Below are 24708 nucleotides of genomic sequence, written 5' to 3'. Positions count from 1 at the left end.
ACATAGTGAGACCCTGTCTCTACAAAAAATTAAAAAATTAGGCTGGGCCTGGTGGCTCACATCTGTAATCCCAGCACTTTGGGAGGCTGAGGTGGGAGAATTGCTTGAGCTCAGGAGCTCAAGACCAACCTGGACAACAAAGTAAGACCTCATCTCTACAAAAAATTAAAAAGAATTAGCCAGATGGGGTGCCACGTGCCTGTGGTCCCAGCTATTTGGGAGGCTGAGGTGAGAGAATTGCTTGAGCCTGGGAGCTCAAGGTTGCAGTGGGCTGTGATTGCACCACAGTACTCCAGCCTGGGGGTCAGAGCAAGAACCCGTCTCAAAAGAAAAACAAAAAATCCATGAAAATGATAATAAAACTTTTTTTTTTCAAAGAGATGGAGTCTTGCTATATTATTCAGGCTGGCCTCGAACTCCTGGGCTCAAGCCATCTTCCTCTCTCAGCCTCCTAGATAGCTGGGAACCTAGGCATGCACCACTATGTACTACCCAGCTGAAAACAGTAAGTTTGTATGATTGAACCTAATATGCTTTTGGATGGAGAAAGAAATATCTCACCTAAAAAGAGGTTAAGAACCTTTGACTATAGGAGATCTGGATACATTCTATTAAAATTTATTTTGTGTAGAGTTTGATAGGAAGTATTAAAAATCTTAAGGCTTTTTAAAATTATTTGATTTATAATTTATATATAATTACTTGACTATTTTCAGTGCCATAATACACAATTTATTTAATGGAATACACTTAAGACAGATAAGAAAGCCAGTAGGAGTCACAGGTTATAATTGTTATATATTCCCATACATATAACCAAAGAGAAGGAACTTAATGTAATTCAGTGTTGGATCTCACTGAAATTCATGCTTAAAGCATGCTACACAGAATCTCTCCACAATAAACAGGAAAAATCATTTTCTTTTCTTTTTTTTTTTTGAGACGGAGTCTCGCTCTGTCACCCAGGCTGGAGTGCAGTGGCCGGATCTCAGCTCACTGCAAGCTCCGCCTCCCGGGTTTACGCCATTCTCCTGCCTCAGCCTCCCGAGTAGCTGGGACTACAGACGCTCGCCACCTTTTTTTGTAGAGACGGGGTTTCACTGTGTTAGCCAGGATGGGCTCAATCTCCTGACCTCGTGATCCGCCTGTCTCGGCCTCCCAAAGTGCTGGGATTACAGGCTTGAGCCACCGCGCCTGGCTCATTTTTTCTTTTCTTTTTTTTTTTGAGACAGGGTCTGGCTCTGTCACCTAGTGGCACAATCACAGCTCACTGCAACTTCAGCCTCCTGGGGTTCAAGCGATCCTCCCACCTCAATCTCCTGAGTAGCTGGGACTATAGGTGCATGTCACACACCTGGATAATTAAATTTTTTTTTAGAGATGGGGTCTCACTATGTTGCCCAGGCTGGTCTTGAACTCCTGGGCTCAACTGATAGTCCTGCCTTGGCCTCCCAAAGTGATGGGTTATAGATGTAAGCCCCATTTTCTAAATTAGGTACCAATGGGGCATCTCTTTCAAGCTTATTTGCCATTCATTTCTGTACTTCAGTGTATCCTGTAATGAGGTTACAGTGAATAACAAGGACTATACAATAACAATTAATATACTGTGACTTGTTGCATGATGTACTTGGTGCTAAATGCTTAATGATACATTTTCACAAGTATTTTATAGCTATGAAAGCAGTTCTTTTATAACCTGTATCTTTCCAGATACTATAAATATAATAATAAACATAATAATATGATAACAGTAACAGTAAGTAAATGGAGAAGCTAGACTTCGAACCCAGGGTTGTTAGACTCCAAAGTCGGTTTTATTTTTTTAAACTACCATATGATACTTTCTGAACAGCTGAGCTGTAATAAATGAGTTAGAACAGTGAATTATTGAGACTTTTATAGAGAAAGTAAGAGGTCTTAGTTTCCAGAAGATTTTGGGAAAGCTTTTAAAATCTTAGAGAATCAGAGAAAAATCCAGGATGAAAACCAGCCTATATTTTCCTAATTAAATATCATGTAATAACTTTCTTTGACTCTTTACAGAAGAGTCAATAAGGAAAAAAAGGTATTTTTTTCTGTAGTTGGCTTACCAAATAGAAGAACCAGTTTTTAGCCAAAGATGAAATTACTAAGGTTAAAAAATAAATTAGAGGCCGGGCGCGGTGGCTCAAGCCTGTAATCCCAGCACTTTGGGAGGCCGAGACGGGCGAATCACGAGGTCAGGAGATCGAGACCATCCTGGCTAACACGGTGAAACCCCGTCTCTACTAAAAAAATACAAAAACTAGCCGGGCGAGGTGGCGGGCACCTGTAGTCCCAGCTACTCGGGAGGCTGAGGCAGGAGAATGGCGTAAACCCGGGAGGCGGAGCTTGCAGTGAGCTGAGATCCGGCCACTGCACTCCAGCCTGGGTGACAGAGCGAGACTCCGTCTCAAAAAAAAAAAAAAAAAAAATTAGAAAGCCAGTTTTGCATCCCTATTTTCAATAATCTTTAAAATTGCTTTTGGAAGTACTATTAAGTTGTTTTGGGAAATATTCGTATTTCCAGATTTTTTCTCTTTGGGCAGTTAAAATGGTATTCGAGAAAACAGCCAGATAAGATTCAGATGCCCTTTTATCTTGAGTTTTGTCTTATTCTATGAGTTTTAAAAAGTGATATTGGTAACGCCTTCCTTCCCTTCATTTAGAACAATGAGACAGCACAGAGACCTTACGTGGTTAAAACTATCTTCTATTTTTTTTCTTTTTTCTTTCTTTCTCTTTCTCTCTTTCTTTTCTGAGATGGAGTTTCGCTCTTTTTGCCCAGGCTGGAGTGCAGTGGTGCAATCCCGGCTCACTGCAACCTCCGCCTCCCGGGTTCAAGCGATTCTCCTGCCTCAGCCTCCTGAGTAGCTGGGATTACAGGCATGCGCCACCACGTCTGGCTAATTTTGTATTTTTGTAGACACAGGGTTTCTCCATGTTGGTCAGGCTGGTCTTGAACTCCTAACCTCAGGTGATCCGCTCCCCCCTCGGTCTCCCAAAGTGCTGGGATTACAGGCCCTGAGCCACCGCGCCTGACCTTTTTCTTTTCTTTTCTTTTCTTTTTTGAGACAGAGTCTTACTTCATTGTCCAGGCTGGAGTGCAGTGGTGTGATCGGCTCACTGCAGCCTCTGCCTCTCAGGTTCAAGTGATTCTCGTGCCTCAGCCACCTGACTAGCTGGGATTACAGATGCATGCCACCATGCCCCACTAATTTTTGTGTTTTTAGTAGAGATGGCATTTCACCATGTTTCCCAGGCTGGTCCCAAATTCCTGGCCTCAAGTGATCCACCTACCTTGGCCTCCCAAACTGCTGGGATTACAGATGTGAGCCACTGAGCCCAGCCATTTCTTTATTCAGACTGTATAGCTGCCACTCTGATACTGGAGACTAAGCAATCTTAGACTGAGTGTTAAGAATTTTAGTATTGGCTGGGCACGGTAGCTCACGCCTGTAATTCCAGCACCTTGGGAGGCTGAGGCGGGCGGATCATGAGGTCAGGAGATCAACACCATCCTGGCTAATACGGTAAAACCCCATCTCTACTAAAAATACAAAAAAATTAGCCTGGCGTGGGGGTGTGCGCCTGTTGTCCCAGCTGCTGGCGAGGCTGAGGCAGGAGAATGGTGTGAACCCGGGCGGCGGAGCTTGCAGTGAGCCGAGATCACACCACTGCACTACAGCCGGGGTGACAGAGCAAGACTTTGTCTCTGAAGAAAAAAAAAACAAAAAACAAAAAACAGAATTTTAGTATTGCTAGTCATAATTGACTTTTCCTCCTATTTCCCACCTCTTTTAGGTGGAGGTTCCAGTTTACTAAATTGAAACATTTCTTCTGAGAGGATCTGTTCCCTGGATCTACTTAAAAAGCTCAGTGTTCAATGAGAAGGACCTAACCCTTCTCATATAGCCCACCAAGGCTTGTATCGAGAACATTAGATTACTTCCATGATCCCTTTTAATTCTGACAGTCCGTGAAATGGTAATAAGGTATGGGTTGATAAGGACATGGTTCTCTAGTATTATAGTTTGCCCTAATATGTTTTAAATTCTCATTTCTAAGGTTAAGTACTAACCAATCTGCTAATTTCCTCTTGTCTATCTGGTGCAGATCTTGCTGTTGCCTTGATCATAGTGGAAGTCTGATTGTCTGTTAGCTTCTTGATACATCGTTGCCCTGCCACAATATTACAGACCTACAAATGGAAAAAAGTTTTGTACTAGATGTATATATCTTTTTTTTTTAGCTTTTACTTAGTGTCAATTAAATGTAAAATAAAAATTCAAAATCAACTTCATTAAACCACTTATTTTCAATATGTTAAGTAAAAAAGTAGTAAACAAGACGGCTCTACAGTATGATTATAATTAAGTAAAATGTACACCAGAGGAAGACTGAAAGAAGTATAGTATATCAAAATGTTAACAGTGGTTACACTAGACTTGTAGGACTATGGATGAACTTGTTTCGTGTTATTTCATTACAGAAAATTTAGAATAAATTAAAACTTAAAAACAGTTCATATTCCAAAACAAATGTTCTGTATGAGGTAAGTTATCGGCCATAAAAGACCCCAAAAGAATGATGAACAGGGTATGAATTAGCAGTGGGAAGGCATTACTTCTAGCGGCAGGTAGGTGTGTTTCTGCTCCTGCCCGACTTGCAGGCAGGGAAGGTGCGGGTACTTCAGCTGAAGAGTATACTTTTCTCTGAAATACTGCGCTACTGTTCTCTCCACAGTTTGGCCATTTTCTAACTGTAAAGGAAAGCTGAGGGAAAAAAAAAAGTACACATGAACAATTATTTCCCAGTAAGAGTCAGAAAAACTCCCAACCCCACTAACTAGGGCAAGCTGCCTCACACCATCGCTGCTCTGACAAACTTTTCTTACGTTTGATGACTGGCAGGCCTCCTTGTTACATTACAAACACGGTATTTCCGTCTCATTGTTCCACAATGAGTCACTTCAACCTTCAAACCTGTTCCCAACAAGAAAAATGGAGGTTACAGAACTGTCACATGTAAAATATTTATACTTATAAAGCCTGTTCATACTATAAAAACTCAATTCTGAACAGACAAAAAATTCTGTGATACAGGCAATACGATATAAACACCAGATTTTACATATAACATTGCTAATAATGGTCACAATCATGACAGACCTAATGGCAAAATTTTTCCTTACCCCATCAAGCCTATACATTAAAAAATAAAATCGTAAAATTTGCAAAGCCCATAGATCAAGGGCCAAAATCTTCCATTAATAAAAATCACTGTTTACAATAAATTCAGGTATTTATGCTGGGAGAGGGAAGGTGGAATGAAAGAGGAATTCCAATAATTCTCAAGGTATTCCATAATTTCAAATTATGTGATATTTACCTAGCCCAGTCATCACATACTGATTAAAGATCAGAATTTCATAAAGCTCAAGAAAGAAGCCCTTTAAAGATTTATAAAGCAGGAGAAAAAAATACCAGGCATTTTTAACGGAAGTGACAATTTTATAGAAGTATAATATAGTGACACAGCTCTTTTCCAATACTATTAAAAATCAAATGCAACCAAAATAATTCCTAAAGTAGGCGATCCCTATCCTCTTACGGAGTCAAGACCCCTTTGAGAATCTGACGTAAGCAATAAACTCTCAGCAAAATGCACATATACATTATTTAGCATGTGATTTTAGGAGTTATTGGATCCCTGCAGTCCATCTGTGGACTCTAGGAGTTCAAGGATCCCAGGCCTGCTCTAGCATGTGAAGAAACGGGCTTTAAGCCATTGACTGAAGTTCTTCGAGATGAATTTTCTGAAGCAGTGCTGTCAAAGAGAATTTTCTTGAGATGATGGAATGTTCTACATCTATGCTAATATGGTAATCACTAATAACATGTTACTAAGCATAGGAAATGTAGCTGGTGTACCTAAGAAACTGAAAATCTAATTTTATTTCTTTATATATAGATTTTTTTTTTTTTGAGTTTTTCGCTCTTGTTGCCCAGCTCAGAGTGCAATGACGCGATCTTGGCTCACTGCAACCTCTGTCTCCAGGGTTCAAGCGATTCTCCTGCCTCAGCCGCCCGATTAGCTGGGATTACAGGCACCCGCCATTACGCCCAGTTAATTTTTGTATTTTTAGCAGAGATGGGGTTTCACCATGTTGGTCAGGCTGGTCTCAAACTCCTGACCTCAGTTGATCCACCCACCTCGGCCTCCCAAAGTGTTGAGATTACAGACGTGAGCCACCACACCTGGCCTTAATTTTAATTAATTTAAATTTAAGTGTCTACATGTAGTCAGGGCAGTCTTGGCCTAAAGAAGAGTTAACAGGTACACAGAGGTCACAGATAAGCATCTCCTTTCTAAAGTTTGGCCTAGACTTCAAAGGATAAAGTACAAAATGGCGTAGATGGAGAACAACTTTTAGTTCCCTGATAATATTTATGGTTATTATTCTTTGTCATATTTCTCTTTTATATTTGTGATTCCTATACTGCAGTGGTTCTTAGCCAGAGGCCAATCTGTCCCCCAGGCGACATTTGGCAATGTCTGGAGATATTTTTGATTGGCATGACTGGGGATGTTACTACTTTCTATTGAGTAGAGGCCAGGGGTAGTATGAAATATCCTGTAATGCACAGAACAGCCCTACCCCCAATCCCAACAAAGAATTATCCAGCCCAAAATGTCAATGCTGCTGAGGTTGAGAATGCCTGATGTGGTAAAATGTATTTTCTTACCTAACTGCTACCTGCAATTAGGTAAGAAAATTAGTACCAAACACAAAGATCAATCATATAAATGATATTTTCTTCTGATAGATCAGAACAAATTAAGACGTTAAATGGACATGGTATCCATCCCTGTACCAGGTTGGTATGGGTTTGTTTTTCTTCAGAAGTGGTCCTCCTTGAATCAGTGAGTAGTAGTTTTTCATTAAAACTACCTTTATAAGACAAAAATGTCAGATCAACTAGAGAATTACTACGTCTTTATATTATAAAGGAGACTAGAAAATAAAATACTATCAAAGGAGGATCTTAAAAGAAGGAAATACTGGCCGGGCGTGGTGGCTCAAGCCTGTAATTCCAGCACTTTGGGAGGCCGAGACGGGCGGATCACGAGGTCAGGAGATCGAGACCATCCTGGCTAACACGGTGAAACCCCGTCTTTACTAAAAAATACAAAAAACTAGCCGGGCGAGGTGGCGGGCGCCTGTAGTCCCAGCTACTCGGGAGGCTGAGGCAGGAGAATGGCGTAAACCCGGGAGGCGGAGCTTGCAGTGAGCTGAGATCCGGCCACTGCACTCCAGCCTGGGCCACAGAGCGAGACTCTGTCTCAAAAAAAAAAAAAAAAAAAGAAGGAAATACTAATAATATGAAGTAAACAAGATGTAAAAATACTATGTTCAGGGGAGAACACAATAGAAAAGTCTAAAACAAATTTCTGTTATTTGCACCACTTAGCAATTTATTTTCAACTCTTCAAATTAAAAAAAATATTAATAAGGTTCTCCGAGCCTATAAAGTAAACTTTTACTAAAAATAAGTTGGCACTAATATATATATATATGGTACTTTTACCATACATTTTCCCCAATATTTCTGCTGTTTAACTATCATGAGTTACTGGATAAAGAAACCACTTCAAAGTTATTATTAAATATTTTGGTACAAGTTCAACTGGAATAAGATGAATATACTAAGAAAATCAATTCTTTATTGTATACTTTGCGTCGATATTTAACAGCTAGCATCAAATTCTTCATACCAGCTAAAAAACCCATAGATACAGGACAGAACATAAAACTCTTATTCTCTTGGGTTACTGTAGTAGGAATACATGACATACTTTAAAGAGCCTTTAAAAAATTTTTTTTAAAAAAGCACTATTTTACTTGGAACGAAGAAAAAATAATCAGTTTGTCAACTGGATCCAACCCAGATTTTTCCATCCCCAAACTAGGATCATAGGTACCTAAGAATTAGACCAAAAATCTAGGGGCTAGCAAAAAGCTGAAATTTTTAAAAAGTGGACTAGATAATTCTCTGCCCAGGTCCCTCCCCAAACCCTCCATCCAACCAAAAAAACACTTTTGGCTTTAATAAATATTTAACCTATAAACTTGGCTTTACCTTCACTATAACATCAACTTTATTATGCTTTCTAGTCATTTTTTCAGTCATTTCTTTGGGCCCCTGAGCAGTTGAAGTTAAGATCGAGTCCATGCTCTTCGGGCAGCAGTTGAATCCTTGTTCTGTACATCTTGTATTTTCTGTGATAGAGTGGTGATATGAGTTGATTGCATAGTTACCGCAAAATAATGTAAGTGACTTCATGATATCAGAGGTGGTAACTAAGCAGCAACTCCACTGGAAACCATGGCATTTAGATGATCACATATTAATGGCAGGTAATGCACTAACCTCCTGACAATGCTAGCTGTGCAGTTAATACAAATTATGAAAGGACAATGGTATGGTTGCAAAACAGTTACATAAACAGTTTCTTATTTTGGCATTTAAATAACTTGAGATAAATGGATGTTTATTTTTGAAGCAGGGTGGATCTTCCTTTTAATGTTTTATTACAATGACTATCTCTCTCTTGGTTACTGAATGGCAAAGAATGAATGATTACTGGCGCAAGCAGAATGTATTAAACTACTCTAATTGATCTGGGGGAACTGAAAGATGTTCAGTGAACAAACTTAAATTCAAACCACAAGCTGAAAATTATCTGCAATAAATAGGTAAAATCTTAAAATAAAAACAACATTATTATTTCTGGCTATTTAAGATCTAACAATATAAATACAATTTATCCTACTCATTCTGATTAGAGAGTATCAGACTAAATACATATAAAATATAGATTTCAGTACACTATTAAAATTATTTTTTGTTTTTATTTTTGGGCAGCCATGTAGAGATGAATTTATCTGAATTAAATGTACATATGATGCAACAGCACTGTACAAATTTTAGCTACTAAGCATAACAGATAAGATCAACAGTCAACTCTATAACTTATATTAAATAACTATAATTCTAGAATAACACATGAAACAGGCTAGCCCCACATTAATACATTTTCAAAGGACTGAAATAAATATCATTTCAGAAAAATAAGGAAGTAATTATATTAGAATATGTTCAAAGAATGATTCTAGTTCTAAAATAACAAATATTTTTGGAGTCAGCTTCCTACTTTTAACAGTATTACTAAAGCATTTTCCCACGAGACATTCTTATCCCTTCAGCTAGTAAGGGAAAGTATTAACAAAAAATTAGCTGGCAGTGATACTAACTCCATTACTTGGCATTTCTTTCAAATACCACCTAAGATGTTATAGTAATGAATTTAATGTAATATTTTATTTTATAATTGATGTATAGTTTTACTGGTTATGCTACATAAATAGATTTTAATTATACAAAAAAACATTTTAATAAAAGGTTGTTATATCCATGCATTTTATAGTTAAGTTGTGCTAAATGCTAATTAATTCACCTTTTATCTCTTTGGTGAATTTTACCCGATGAGAATCAGTCAGAGGTCTTGGTTGCTCATCAATATTATGAATATCAAGAACTTCACACATGAACTGAATTACAGGTTGTGCTTTGTAGAAGGCAGTGGCAGAAACTAAGAAGAAAAACACAAATAATACAAATTAATGTTTCCCTAAAAAATTCAGAAATTTCATCTTAGGCTCCATGATAACTATCTATTTAAAATGATCCCTTATGCACATTTATGTACACACAAATTTCCAAAATTAAGCAGTTTTAATTTGACCTCTGAGGCACAAATACAGAATGGCCAGATACTACAGTTTTTATTACCTATCTCTTTCATCATAAGTAACTGATTCATTCCATTCTCTATCGAGAAGTGTTCTGGGTGAGACAAGGCTTGTAAGATACAAAGAAGGCTGGTGAGATGGTTAGGTATTATTTCTTTTTAAATAGAAGCAAGGTCTCACTATATTCTTCAGGCTGGTTTCCATCTCCTGAGCTCAAGTGATCCTCCCACCTCAGCCTCCCAAAGTGGTAGGATTACAGGTGTTAGCCACCACACTTGGCCAGTATTATTTCTTAAACAAGGCTTTCTATGCCACCCTAGACTGTCTATTCTAATGAGAGTTTTCCCTGTCTTGTAATGATTTGAAAAAACAGTGGTATTAGTCGTTGGTGCTCATCTAAGCTACAGATAATAATATACATATACATATACATACACACACACACACACATATATATACATAAAATATTTTATATATATATAATTTTTTTTTTGAGACAGACTTTCGCTCTTGTTGTCCAGGCTAGAGTGCAATGGCACAAATCTCAGCTCACTGCAACCTCCACCTCCTGGGTTCAAGTGATTCTCCTGCCTCAGCCTTTCAAGTGGCTGGGACTACAGGCATGCGCCACCACGCCCAGACAATTTAGCACTTCTGGTAGAGATGGGGTTTCTCCATGTTGGTCAGGCTGGTCTCGAACTCCTGACCTCAGGTGATCCGTCCCCCTCGGCCTCCCAAAGTGCTGGAATTACAGGCATGAGCCACTGCGCTCAGCTTACAGATAGTAATATTAAGGGTTATCTGTCCAATATTATTGAGTAATGGGTGGTTTTTTAACAGTCAACCAGTATGATTTCTTAACCATAGGTTTTGGAACTAGAAGAGTTTCACCAATGGTTAGCAGATCACCATTACTCATTTTTCGTTTTCTTTTTTTTTTTTTTTTTTTGAGACAGAGTCTCGCTGTCACCCAGGTTGGAGTGCAGTGGCACGATCTCGGTTCATTGCAAGCTCTGCCTCCCGGGTTCACGCCATTCTCCTGCCTCAGTCTCCCAAGTAGCTGGGACTACAGGCGCCCGCCACCACGCCTGGCTAATTTTTTGTATTTTTTAGTACAGACGGGTTTCACCATGTTAGCCAGGATGGTCTCGATCTCCTGACCTCGTGATCCACCCACCTCAGCCTCCCAAAGGGCTGGGATTACAGGCGTGAGCCACTGCACCTGGCCACCATCACTCATTTCTTAGACACATACTTATTAATGGCTATTATGTGTTATATAGGCACTGGGGATACAACAAAAAGTAAAACCATAAGACAGTGAGTTACATGTCATTTTTCTACTCAAAAAAACAAAAAACAAACAAACAAAATGCCCACTGTTCAGCTACGTGTAAACATTTTTTTTTTTTTTTTTTTGAGACAGAGTCTCACTCTGTGGCCCAGGCTGGAGTGCAATGGCGCGATCTTGGCTCACTGCAATCTCCCCCTCCCAGGTTCAAGCAATTCTCCTGCCTCAGCCTCCCGAGTAGAGTAGCTGGGATTACAGGCACCCACCACCATGTCCAGCTAATTTTTGCATTTTTAGTAGAGACGAGGTTTTACCATGTTGGCCAGGTTGGTGGCTCACGCCTGTAATCCCAGAATTTTGGGAGGCCGAGGCAGGCGGATCATGAGGTCAGGAGTGTAAACTTGTTATGTGGGGATCCTTCTCTTGCTTTCCTTGGTTTAACATTAAATGTCCTCCATAAAATGTCCCTTACCTCTGGGAAGATATTTTCAAAGCTTTAACAGTAGTTATCTCTGGATAAATGTGGGTGGTGAGGCTACTGTGGGTATTTTATTTTCTTTAAAATATTTTTGGCCGGGCGTGGTGGCTCACACCTATAATCCCAGCACTTTGGGAGGCCGAAAGAGACGGACTGCCTGAGCTCGGGAGTTCAAAACCAGCCTAAGCAACCTGGTGAAACCCCATCTCTACTGAAATTACAAAAAAATTAGCCGGGTGTGGTGGCGTGCGCCTGTAATCCCAGCTACTCAGGAGACCGAGGCTTGAGAATGGCTTGAACCTGGGAGGCCAAGGTTGCAGTGAGCGGAGATCATGCCACTGCACTCTAGTCTGGGTGACAGAGTGAGGCTCTGTCTCAAAAAAAAAAAGAAGTTATCTTGTCTGGGTACAGTGGCTCACGCCTGTAATCCCAGCACTTTGGGAGTCCAAGGTGCACGGATCACTTGAAATTAGGAGTTCAAGATCAGCCTGGCCAACATGGTGAAACCCCATCTCTACTAAAAAATACAAAAATTAGCTGGGTGTGGTGGCAGACGCCTGTAATCCCAGCTACTCAGGAGGCTAAGGCCAGAAAATCACTTGAACCCATGAGGCAACGGTTGCAGTGAGCCGAGATTGTGCCACTGCACTCCAGCCTGGGTGACAGAGCAAGACGTTTCATCTCAAAAAAAAAATTTTTTTTTAAATACATTTTTTACTATGAAAAAACACTTTTATCTTTATAACTTCATTTTTGGTACTGAGTGCATACTGTTTTTTACTTCTTTATTACACAATACATGAATAAAGTTTCATCATAAAAACTCAAACAATACAGAGATACACAAAGTAAAGACCCTCTCCAGTCTGAACCTCCCACCTCCAAATATCTCTAATAAGTAACCATTGTTAGTACTTAGGTATGTACACAACCTCTCCTTTTAATATGCACTTAGATTTGTCAGAAAGGTGATTAAAAAATAAAAATTAATACTAATTTACAAAGATAAAAATGTAGGAATAACCTTTTAGATGAAATCAGATGATAAACATTCTATGACTCATTTTATCATTATTTTAAAAATTAACAATACAACTTAGAGATCTTTTCATGTTAGTACACTCTTTTAATTGCTGCACACTATATTACAGTATGGGTGCATGATAATTAAGTAAATAGGTACTCCCTTCCCCTCTTAATAAAAAATAACACAAATGGTAAAACATTAGAAACACTATACTGTGCCTTGTATGTACTAATATGAAACTATATCATTCTCTCTCATAGCTGCAAGATATCCCATTGTATGGATGTACTTCATATCCCCTAAGGGAGAGTTATGGGTTATTTTTTACTATTACAAACAATATTCCAATGAATGTTCCTGTGTATGTGTGTGTGTTTGTGTACGTATGTGTGTGTATTTATTTTTTTGGTATACATCCATGAGTACTTATTTTTCATTTTTATTTATTTATTCATCTATTTTTGAGACAGAGTCTCCCTCTGTCATCCTGGCTGGAGTGTGGTGGCGTGATCTCGGCTTACTGCAACCTCTGCCTCCCAGGTTCAGGCAATTCTTGTGCCTCAGCCTCCCAAGAGCTGGAATTACAGGTGCATGCCACCACACCCAGTTAATTTTTGTATTTTTAGTGGAGACGGGGTTTCACCATGTTGGCCAGGCTTGTCTCTAACTCCTGGCCTCAAATGATCCACCCGCCTCGGCCTCCCAAAGTGCTGGGATTACAGGCGTGAGCCACCGCACCCGGCCCATGAGTACTTCTGTGAAAAAGATAAGAGAAATCAATACTCACTGCTAAACTTCCATCCAAATAAACTTTAGAAACATTTCCCGTTTCTAACTAATTAAAAAAAAAAAGAGAGAGACTGTTAAGATTGTAACAGTATTCTGGGTATCTTATTCAAATCCATAATAGTTTTAAATATATATACATTATATTCTTCTACTGAAAAATGTTAGATTATTATAGTGCACAAAAAGGAAGGCTGACAGGACACATACCAAATATAAGTTTATGTTTATAATGTTTAAGTTCTTGGCACATATTGATCTGGGTTAATTTTTAAAAAGTAAATAAAGAAAAATAAATATATAGTGAATAATATGCTTAATTTGCCTTTCTTTTAATCCTACAGGTAAAATTCATTCATTGGATTGCTATAACACCAGCATTCACAACTAATATTTCAGATACCATAAAGCCATAATTACTTGTAACTACTAAACAAACATGCTAGAATTATTTCTCCTGTTTAACCCTCTTCTACTATCTTCCCTGTTTATTCCACTACACTCTGAATCATTTTACTATTGACCATCTTCTGTACAGGAAGGTAGGCATTTGAGGTAAAAATTAAATTTAGTAATAAAAAACTCATAAAGAATGGGTTGAAATCAGCAAATATAGTTTTGAATTAGGAATAAATTTTAATGATCAAATATTTGCTTTTCTGTCCCTCGGATGAATCATTAATATTTAATAAACCTACATATATATGTATTTTATTCTTTCCCTTTCACAAATTAGCTAATTATTACTGAAAAATGTTTACATTTAACATTTAAAACATCTATCAATAAAATATACTACATTAACATGTTACAGGAAATAAGCATATAATCATTTCCATAGATGGCAGTCCCCAAAAAGCAAGCATTTGATAAAATTCAGCACTGAAGTAAATACTCTTATTGTACCAGGACGAGAAGGGAACTTCCCTAATCTGGTAAAAGTTATTTACCAAAACTCTATGGTATTACAACCTGGCAGATACATAAAAAAGAAAAAAAAACAACTCTATGGTAAATTCAACTTCATTTTATAGGAAGTTCCAGCTAGCACAGCAAAGCAAATTAGGAGAATAAAAAGTGAAAAGGATGGAAAGAGAGAAACAAAACTATTACCCTTCACAACATTAATTGTGTGCATAGAAAACCCAATAAAATCTATGGACAAATTACAGAATTAATAATTCAGCAATGTTGCTAGATTTAAGGTCTACATATAAAAATAAATTATATTATTATACACTAGCACCCTACTTAAAACGTAATTTAAAAATATATCACTTATGATCACAACAAAAAACATAAGGCATTTGAGATGAAATCTAAACAAAAGGTATGTAAGACCTATGGAAGCAATAAGTATCTCTATTACTGAAAGATACTATAGAAGATCAAATAAATGGAGTAATACACCTTATTCATGTAAATTATCCCCGAATTAATCTTCAAATTCAAAGCACTTTCAGTCAAAATATCAACAGAATGTAATCCTCTCTCCCTCTGGAACTTAAGATACTATAATTAACAAGAAAGCACAATGAAACAAGAATAGCCATAACAATTCTTTTCTTTATTTTTGGACGGAGTCTTGCTCTGTTGCCCAGGCTGCTGGAGTGTAGTGGCGTAATCTCGGCTAACTGCAACCTCTGTCTCCCTGGTTTCAAGCTATTCTCCTGCCTCAGCCTCCCGAGTAGTTGGGATTATAGGCATGCGCCACCACGCCAGCTAATTTTTTTGTATTTTTAGTAGAGACGGAGTGCACCATGTTGGCCAGGCTGGTCTTGAACTCCTGACCTAAACTGATCTGCCTGTCTAGGCCTCCCAAAGTGCTGAGACTACAGGCGTGAGCCACTGCGTCCGGCCGCCGAACTATTTTTCAAAGTAGTTTTACCATTTTACACTCCTCCCATTTCTAGTTGCTTCAAATCTTTGTCAACATTTATTTTCAGTCTTTTAAATTTAGTCAATCTAGTACTTATGGGTGGTATCTCCCTGTGGTTCTTTCTGAATTTCCTGAATGGCCAACGATGTTCTGCATCTTCTCAAGGGCTTAATGACCATTCACATATACTCTTTTAAATTTTTTTTTTTTTTTTTGAGACGGAGTTTTGCTCGTCGCCCAGGCTGGAGTGCAATGGTGCAATCTTGGCTCACTGCAACCTCTGCTGCCTGGGTTCAAGCAATTCTCCTGCCTCGGCCTCCTGAGTCGCTGGGACTACAGGTGACTGCCACCATGCCCGGCTAATTTTTGTACTTTTAGTAGAGATAGGGTTTCACCATGTTGGTTGGGCTGGGCTGGTCTCCTGACGTCAGGTGATCTGCCCGCCTCAGCCTCTGAAAGTGCTGGGATCACAGGCGTGAGCTACCGCACCCAACCACACATATTCTTTTGTTAAGTATGTGATTTTTATTGCTACTTTTTTTCTATTTCTTACTGAGTTATGTACATTTTTCATATATTCTGGATATAAGTATTGTTCTGTTATGTTTTGCAAATGTGTTCTCTCAGTTGTAGCTTGTTTTTTTTTTTTTTTTTTTTAAAGAGTCAAAGTCTCGCTCTGTTGCCCTGGAGGGAGTGCACTGGTGATAATTATTACCACAACCTCTAACTCCTGGGCTCAAGTAATCTTCTCATCCTCTTAAGAAGCTGGGACTAGAGGCATGCACCACCACGCTCAGCTAATCAAAAAAAATTTTTTTTGCTATGTTGGCCAGGCTGGTCTCAAACTCCTGGCCTCAAGCAATTCTCTTGCCTAGGCCTCCCAAAGTGTTGGGATTATAGGTGTGAGCCAGTGCCCCTGGCTGCCTTGTCATTTTCTTAATGGTGTTCTCAAAAGGAGAAGCTTTTAATTGCAATGGTTTTCGATTTATTAAGAAATCCTGGCCGGGTGCAGTGGTTTATGCCTGTAATCCCAGCACTTTGAGAGGCCTAGGTGGGTGCATCACTTGAGATCAGGGAGTTCGAGACCAGCCTGGCCAACATGGTAAAACCTTGTCTCTACTAAAAATTCAAAAATTACCCAGGTGTGGTGGCATGCACCTGTGGTCCCAGCTACTCAGAAGGCTGAGTTGGGAGAGCCGCTTGAACTAGGGAGGCAGAGGTTGCAATGAGCCAAGATCACCCACTGCACTTCAGTCCAGGTGATAAGGAGATCCTGTCTTGAAAGAAGAAAAATATCTTTGCCTCGTCCAAGATCATGAATATTTTCCCCATTTTCTCTTGGAAATTTCCCAGTTTTAATGTCTTATCCTGGGATAAACTCTGAACTAAATTTTCCGTGTGGTGTTAAGGTTAATTTTTTTATACAAATATCCAGTTGTTACATCATTTATTGAGAAGACTAACCTTTTTGGCATTCTATTATGTTGGGCCCTTTGTCAAAAATCAACCAGCCACATTAATGGGTCTATTCTGGTAGCTGTTCTGTAACCTGACAGTCTTTACCCCAGTATCACTGTTTTTGATTTCAGTAGTTTTACAGCACGTCTTGAAACCAGGTAGTATAAATCCACCAACTTTGTTCTTCTTTAAAAGAGTTTTTGGCTCTTCAAAATAGAAATGCTAGGTTCTTCATACCAGCATATAAATCTTAGAATCAGCTTGACAATTTTATATATATATATACTATATATATATATATACTATATATATATACTATATATATATATAAAATTATTTTTTTGAGACAGAGTCTTGCTCTGTCACCCAGGCTGGAGTGCAGTGGTATCTTGGCTCACTGCAACCTCTGCCTCCCAGGTTCAAGCAATTCTCCTGCTTCAGCCTCCCGAGTAGCTGGGACTACAGGCGCACACCATCATGCCCGGCTAATTTTTTTTGTATTTTAGTAGAGATGGGGTTTCACCATGTTGCCTAGGCTGGTTGCAAACTCCTGAGCTCAGGCAATCCACCCACCTCAGCCTCCCAAAGTAAGCCTGATGGGATTTCTATTGTATTGAGTTTATAGATCAATTTGGGGAGAATAAAATTCTTAACAATTTGAGACTTCTGGTCCAAGAACACCTCTTTACCTTCCTTGTCTTTCTCAGTAATGCTTTATAACTTTCAGCATAAGGGCCATGCACATCTTTACATTTATTCCTAAAAATTATGTTTTATGTTATGAATGGCACTTAAATTGTTTTTCAATTGTTGAATGCTGGTATTATTTGTTATAGTGCTAGTATTCATTTTTGTATATGCAGTTAGCATTCTGTGGCCTCACTAAATTGATGTATTAATTCTAATAATTTTAATGGGGCTTGTTTTGGTAGATTCTTTAGAATTTTTTTATTAAGAGTATTATGTCTTCTACGTAATAATAGAGATAGTTTTATTTCTTCCTTTACAAATTATGCCTTTTATTTCCTTTTCTTGTTTTGCCACTGCCTGGGACCTCCAGTATGATTACTAAATAGAAATAATGAGAGCAAGCATCCTTGCCTTCTTCTTGAATTTAGGGCAAAAGCGTTCAATCTCTTCACCACAGAAGTATGATGATGCCTGTATGTTTTTCTACGTGTTTTTAATTAGCTGAAGAAATTTCCTTTTATTACTAGTTTGTTATAAATTTTTATCACGAGAATGTTTAAAATGAGTCAAATAATTTTCCTGTTGAGAGGATTATATTGTCTTTGTCAGGTGTTAGTACCAGGTATACCAGCCTCAGAAAATCAACTGGGGCCAGGCATGTTGGCTTATGCCTATAATTCCAGCGTTTTGGGAGGTCCAGATGGGAGAATTGCTTGAGCACAGGAGTTCGAGACCAGCCTGAGCAGCACAGCCCAGGAGGTTGAGGCTGCAGTGAGCTGTGATCACACTATTGCATTCCAGCCTAGGTGACACAGCCTGTCTCAAAAAAAAAAAAAAAAAAAAAAAAATTTAGAAAACAATCTGGGCCGGGCGTGGTGGCTCTAGGCCGGGCGCGGTGGCTCAAGCCTGTAGTCCTAGCACTTTGGGAGGCCGAGATGGGCGGATCACGAGGTCAGGAGATCAAGACCATCCTGGCTAACACGGTGAAACCCCGTCTCTACTAAAAAATACAAAAAACTAGCCGGGCGAGGTGGCGGGCACCTGTAGTCCCAGCTACTCGGGAGGCTGAGGCAGGAGAATGGTGTGAACCTGGGAGGTGGAGCTTGCAGTGAGCTGAGATCCGGCCACTACACTCCAGCCTGGGCGACAGAACGAGACTCCATCTCAAAAAAAAAAAAAAAATTCTGAGTGTGGTGGCTTACACATGTAATCCCAGCACTTTGGGAGATTGAGGAAGGCGGGTCATGAAGTCAGGAGTTTGAGACATGATGGCCAATATGGTGAAACCCTGTCTTTACTAAAAACACAAAAATTAGCTGGGTGTGGTGGTGCATGCCTGTAGTCCCAGCTACTTGTGAGGCTGAGGCAGGACAATGCTTGAACCTGGGAGGCTGCAGTGAGCAGAGATCTCGCCATTGCACTCCAGCCTGGGCAACAGAGTGAGACTCCATCTCAAAAAAAAAAAAAAAAAAAAAAAAAAAAATGCAGGGGGCGGGAGTGGGGGAAACCTTTTCTATTTTCTGAAAGAATTTGTGAAAGATTGATGTTATATTCCCTTATATGTTAGAAAAAACTCACTAGTGAAATCATTTGGGACTGCAGTTTTGTGAGGAGGAATTGTGAATTCAATTTCTTTGATACAGGGCTATTCAGACTTCTTTTTTGAGTCAATTTTGGTAAAGCTGTGGCTTGTCAAGGAATTTGTTTCATCTAAGTTATCAAATTAATTGGCATAAAGTTGTTCATACCATTCCCTTATTAATCTTTCAATTCTGAAGAATCTTTAGTGATACCCCCGCTTCATTCCTGATACTGGTAATCTGCTTTTTCCTAACTTCCTGATTAATCTTGCTAGGAGTTTATTAATTCTAGTAATTTTTTTAAACAACCAACAGTTGGCTTCATTGATACTCTGTAGTTTTTAAATTAAATTTTGCTCTAATCTTTATTATTTCTTACTTTCTGCTTACTTTGGATTTAATATGCTCTTTTATTTCTAGCTTAAGTCAGAAACTGTGGTAGCCAGCCATTGAGATGGTCCCCAATGAGTCTTGACATATGGGATTCACAGCTTTGTACAGTCCCTTCCCATACTGAATATCAAGTAATCTGAGTAACCAATAGGATATTATAAAAATAAAAGAATGTAACTTTCAGTGCTAGGTCTTAATGTTATTACATCTTCTACCCTGCTCTCTCATTAATCCCTGCTCTGGAGGAAGCCAGCCACAATGTTGTGAGGATACTTACCCAGCCTTATAGAGAGGTCCACATGGCAAGGAACTGAGGCCTCCAGAACTAAGTTGTTACCAATTAAGTGAGTCATACTGGAAGTGAATCCCCCAGGCCCTGTAAGGACTTGAGATGAATGCAGCCTCATGAACTAGAACCAGTGAAGTCACTCCTAACTCATGGAAACTGTGTGAGATAGTTTATTGTTTTGAGTCACTATGTTTTGGAATAATTTAATATGCAGTGGTAGATAACTAATACAGGTACAAAATAAGACTTAACCATCCAAACATTTATTAAGTATATACTATGTCACAGATTCCTTTATGGGTTGAAATTTAGAGATAAACCAGACAAAGCCCCTGCCCTTTAAGAATAGATTCTGGGTTAAGATGGCAGATTAACAATGAGCATCTCTTATCCTTCTTCATTTCATTCCTTTCTCAAACTCCACTGTAACCAGGAATTTAAAAATAAATTAAAGGTACAAATCTAGAAGGGAGAACAGAACAGGGGATATATCAACATTCTGAAAGATGAAAAGCAAGTGAGGAAGTTGGTGATAAAAGGATGGGAGTGACGCAGAAAAATAAAGAGAAAAGCAGTCTGAGAAGCAGGTAGAGTCCTATATCCTGTGTCTAGCTCACATTGATGAACAGCTGCCTCTTGTTCATCCTTGCATAAATCTGGAGGCATACTAACTGGAAAAGATAAAACAGAGGCTCCCTGGAAGGAAGATGCCAGACACAGTTGAGAGCACAAGATTGTACCAAAAACAAGGGATTAAATGACTGTAACATATTAAATGCTGAATACAGAAGTTCCCCCAGCTAGAACTCCCAACGAGGCTTCCAGAATGCAGGCAACCACACTGCTATCCTTTAGGCAGGAGTTTGGAAGACTCACCTTTGGGCAACCTGACCAGCCAAGAGAAGAGACCTAAGGATCCTAACATTGTAGATTCCCCAACCTAAGCCCACTGAAATCACCCTATGGTGAGGATCAGAGTCAACAAATCCTATCCATGCCTTCAGAGCATCCAGTGTTTTTAGATTCCCACTGAATAGACAGTAATCAAGAATACTAGATATTGGATGAAAGCCTCCAAAGTGGAAGACAGAGATCAAAACAAACAAAAAGGAGTTTGGGGGAAGCATAAGCATGTACAGGAAGAACTCCAAAATAAATTATGCTCAGAAAGCTAGGAGAGGATACTGCATCTGTGAAACAAGAACAGCATGCTATGAAAGATAATACTTAGGAAATAAAACATGTGAATTTTATGGTATGTAAATTAAACGTCAATACAGCTATTTTAAAAATGGAGTGATGCTTTTGAATTTCTGAAGAAAAATTATTTTCACCATAGAAAGAGCTGAACTATCATTTTAAGTTTGTTGATACATTTTCTAATATAAACATATATATATATTTTATATTTTTATATATAACATTTGCTTCCCAGGTATCCTATTCTCACGAAGCTTCTGAAAATTTTTTAAAAAGAGAAAAAAAGAAACAAGATTATATGAGAAAGACAAAAGGAATTCCCAGGGCAACAGTGAAGTGTGATCTCAAGACAGCTGTGCACCAAACAGAAAGGGCATAACTCAACCACACTGAAAACAGTGAGAATCAAGAGACAGATCTCATGAAGACTGTCACTGAAATTCCTGCAGCCATTACTGTTTTTGTTTTTGGAGACGGAGTCTCGCTCTGTCGCCCAGGCTGGAGTGCAGTGGTGCGACCTTGGCTCACTGCAACCTCTGCCTCCTGGGTTCAAGCAATTCTCCTGCCTCAGCCTCCCGAGTAGCTGAGACTACAGGTGCACACTGCCAAGCCCAGATAATTTTTTGTATTTTAGTAGAGACGGGGTTTCACTGTGTTGGCCAGGCTGGTCTTGAATTCCTGAGCTCAGGCAATCTGCCCACCTCGGCTTCCCAAAGTGCTAGAATTACAGGCGTGAGCCACTGTGCCCGGCCTTATACTGCTTTTCTAATGTGAAGATAGCCCGCCTGGGTAAGCCTGATCCAGATATCTTTAGTTGGCCTTGTTTGACCTCATGTTGCTAAAATTCTTACCCAGATGCCTGAATCAGCTGATAACTCTCATTCCACCCCAAAGAAAAGTTCTGCTTTGATCTACTTCTGAAAGGACTAATTTGAATATTGTAAAAACAAATTATTTCTCAATCTTAGCAATCTTATACCTGAACTCAAGACAAATACATGAAGTAAGCAACACTAATACTGTGATTAATAAATTATTTACTAGAAATCTGTTTTCCTTGCAAAAGCAGCATATTACAGTGTGAACTTCTAACTACTCTGCAGAAATAAAATTATTAAATTCTACAACCATTTACATATTCCAACTACTTTTTACTAAAAGCAAAATGGAATAGTGAATGTTTCTGAAAAGCTACATTTTACTGAAAAGTAACAGTAAACAAAAATATTTTTTTTTTTTTTTTTTTGAGATGGAGTCTCCCTCTGTCGCCCAGGCTGGGGTGCAGTGGTACAGTCTCGGCTCACTGCAAGCTCCGCCTCCTGGGTTCATGCCATTCTCCAGCCTCAGCCTCCCGAGTAGCTGGGACTACAGGCGCCTGCCACCATGCCCAGCTAATTTTTGTATTTTTAGTAGAGATGGGGTTTCAACGTGTCAGCCAGGATGGTCTTGATCTCCTGACCCTGTGATCCGCCCCGCTAGGCCTCCCAAAGCGCTGGGATTACAGGAGTGAGCCACTGCGCCTGGCCACAAAAATAAATTTTTTAACTGATGTGTCTAAGATCTCATATTCGTCTGCCAGGAATCTTGCTTCTTAAGGGATGCAGTACAGAGCTATGTTAAAGGTATAAGCACTGGAGTCAGAAGAGTTGAACTTCTCCCCTTTAAATATAAACTATGTGACTTTCTGTCTCTAAACTTCAGTTGATGATACTACCTTATACAATTGTGGTGGAATTTACATGCAATACTGTAATAATAATTAATACAAAATGCTTAGTATTCTATCTGGTACATCAGAGGTAAATAACATCTTAAGGGAGATATAACTAACAAACATCAGATTCACTAGGTCTTTTTATTTTTTTGAGACAGGGTCTTGTTCTGTCACCCAGGCTGGAGTACAGTGGTGAGATCATGGCTCACTGGAACCTCCAGAACCTCCACCTCCCGGCTCAAGTGATTCTCCTACCTCAACCTCCCGAGTAGCCGGGATTACCAGCTCACTCTATCACGCCTGGCTAATTTTTGTATTTTTTGTAGAGACAGGGTCTCACCATGTTGCCCAGGCTGGTCTCAAACTTCTGGACTCAAGCAATCCACCCACCTCAACCTGCCAAAAATGCTGGAATTGCCACTATAATGGTCTTAAAATCTGTGAATTACAATAATACAATGCAAGTTGCAAATGGGCTGGCCTCAAAACAAGCTAAAGAAATATTCTGCATTTCATCAAATCTAAGACGCCATTGATGGTAAGGTGCACCAGCATTTTATGTATTCTTTAAAAAGAAACCTGCCAGCTGAACTGTGACAAACCATCAATTGTAAGATATCTCCCAATTTCAGAGATGTTGAAATGTAAACAAACAATTTTGAGTCTTAGATTGGTAAAATACAGTAAGTTTAATTCCACAGTTGAAAGTTAGGCTATTAAAAGCCAATAGAACAATAATTCTCAAGACCAATCACACAATAAGAGAGAATTGCGCTTATTTCCATCACCAATGTCACCTAGCTCCCATCTGTCATTTCCTGAGGGAAACATCCCTCCCTTTTATGCTTCCATTGCACTTGGTATTTTTCCTTTACAGTACTTACTATAGTGCTCAATACCAGTCTTCTCCAGCTGATTTCAAGTTCAATAAAGGCTGTTTAGTTCAGTGCAGTATACCACGTACAAGGCTTCCAAAATCAAAATCACGCAAAAGCAAAAAAGGAAATGTAACCAAGTAACATCGTCAGTGCAATATTTCTCATTATTTTTCACAGCAGCATTTTATTGGCAATTAATAAACCCTTGTTGCAGCCTTTACAGAAAACAGTATGGAGGTTCCTCAAAACATTAAAAATAGAACTACTATATGATCTAGCAATCCCACTTCAGGGACTACATGCAAAGTAAATAAAATCACTATCTCAAGGAGATATCTGCACTCCCACGTTCACTGCAGCATTATTCGCAATAGCCAAGATATGGAAACAACCTAAGTGACCACTGACAGACAAATGGATAAAAAGAACGTGGTACATACATAAAATGGAATATTATTTAGCCTTTAAAAGAAGGAAGTCTTGTCATCTGTGACAACATGGATGAACCTGGAGGATATTATGTTAAATGAAATAAGCAAGACACAGAAAGACAAATACTGTATGATCTCACATGTGGAATCTAAGAAAGCTCAACTCACAGAAACAGAGGCTAGAATGGTAGTTACCCAGGGCTGAGGGCTGAGGCAAATGGTGAGATACTGGTCAAAGGGTATAAACTTTCAGTTACAAGATGAGTAAGTTCCGGAGACCTAATGTACTGCTTGGTGACTATAATTATTATGTATACTTGAAATACACTGAGAGTAAATTTCATGTTCTTATGTCTCTCACATACCTATGAGGTGATTGTTACATTAATTAGCTTGATTGCTGTAATCATTTCACAATGCATATGTATTATCAAAAATCACATTGTATACCTCAAATACATGTAACTTTTACTTGTTAATCATCCCTGAATAAAGCTGGGGAAAAAATAAACCAACTTCAAATGTTAGGCTTTATTTCCATTTCATTAAGCTACCATAGGTTTTTTTTTTTTTTTTTCCTGAAACAAGAGACTTGCCCTATCCCCCAGGCTGGAGTGCAGTGGCAAGATCTCGGCTCACCGCAACCTCCACCTCCCAGGTTCAAGCGATTCTCCTGCCTCAGCCTCCTGAGTAGCTGGGATTACAGGTGTGCACCACCACACACAGCTGATTTTTGTATTTTTAGTAGAGATGGGGTTTCCCCATGTTGGTCAGGC

The 24708-nt window shown here is 39.0% G+C and overlaps 1 protein-coding gene across 3 annotated transcripts in view; it reads right to left on the bottom strand.

Annotated features, from left to right (window-relative positions):
• AGO3 (argonaute 3, RISC catalytic component) overlaps positions 1–24708 on the bottom strand; it is a 125143-nt gene that overhangs the window by 42565 nt on the left and 57870 nt on the right. For 2 of the 3 annotated variants that reach the window (XM_025383325.1, XM_025383331.1), the window contains 4 exons: positions 9544–9678; positions 4919–5006; positions 4649–4796; positions 4103–4222 (listed from right to left, as the gene is read on the bottom strand). In XM_025383325.1, the coding sequence (XP_025239110.1) occupies positions 4103–4222; positions 4649–4796; positions 4919–5006; positions 9544–9678 (491 nt within the window). Of the gene's footprint in view, positions 1–4102; positions 4223–4648; positions 4797–4918; positions 5007–9543; positions 9679–11601; positions 11846–24708 lie in introns of those variants that run through there. The other variant, XM_025383335.1, reaches the window with a different exon arrangement.

This window comes from Theropithecus gelada, chromosome 1, assembly GCF_003255815.1.
Source record: "Theropithecus gelada isolate Dixy chromosome 1, Tgel_1.0, whole genome shotgun sequence".
Classification (NCBI taxonomy): domain Eukaryota; kingdom Metazoa; phylum Chordata; class Mammalia; order Primates; family Cercopithecidae; genus Theropithecus; species Theropithecus gelada.
This window is presented reverse-complemented; position numbering and strand designations above follow the sequence as displayed.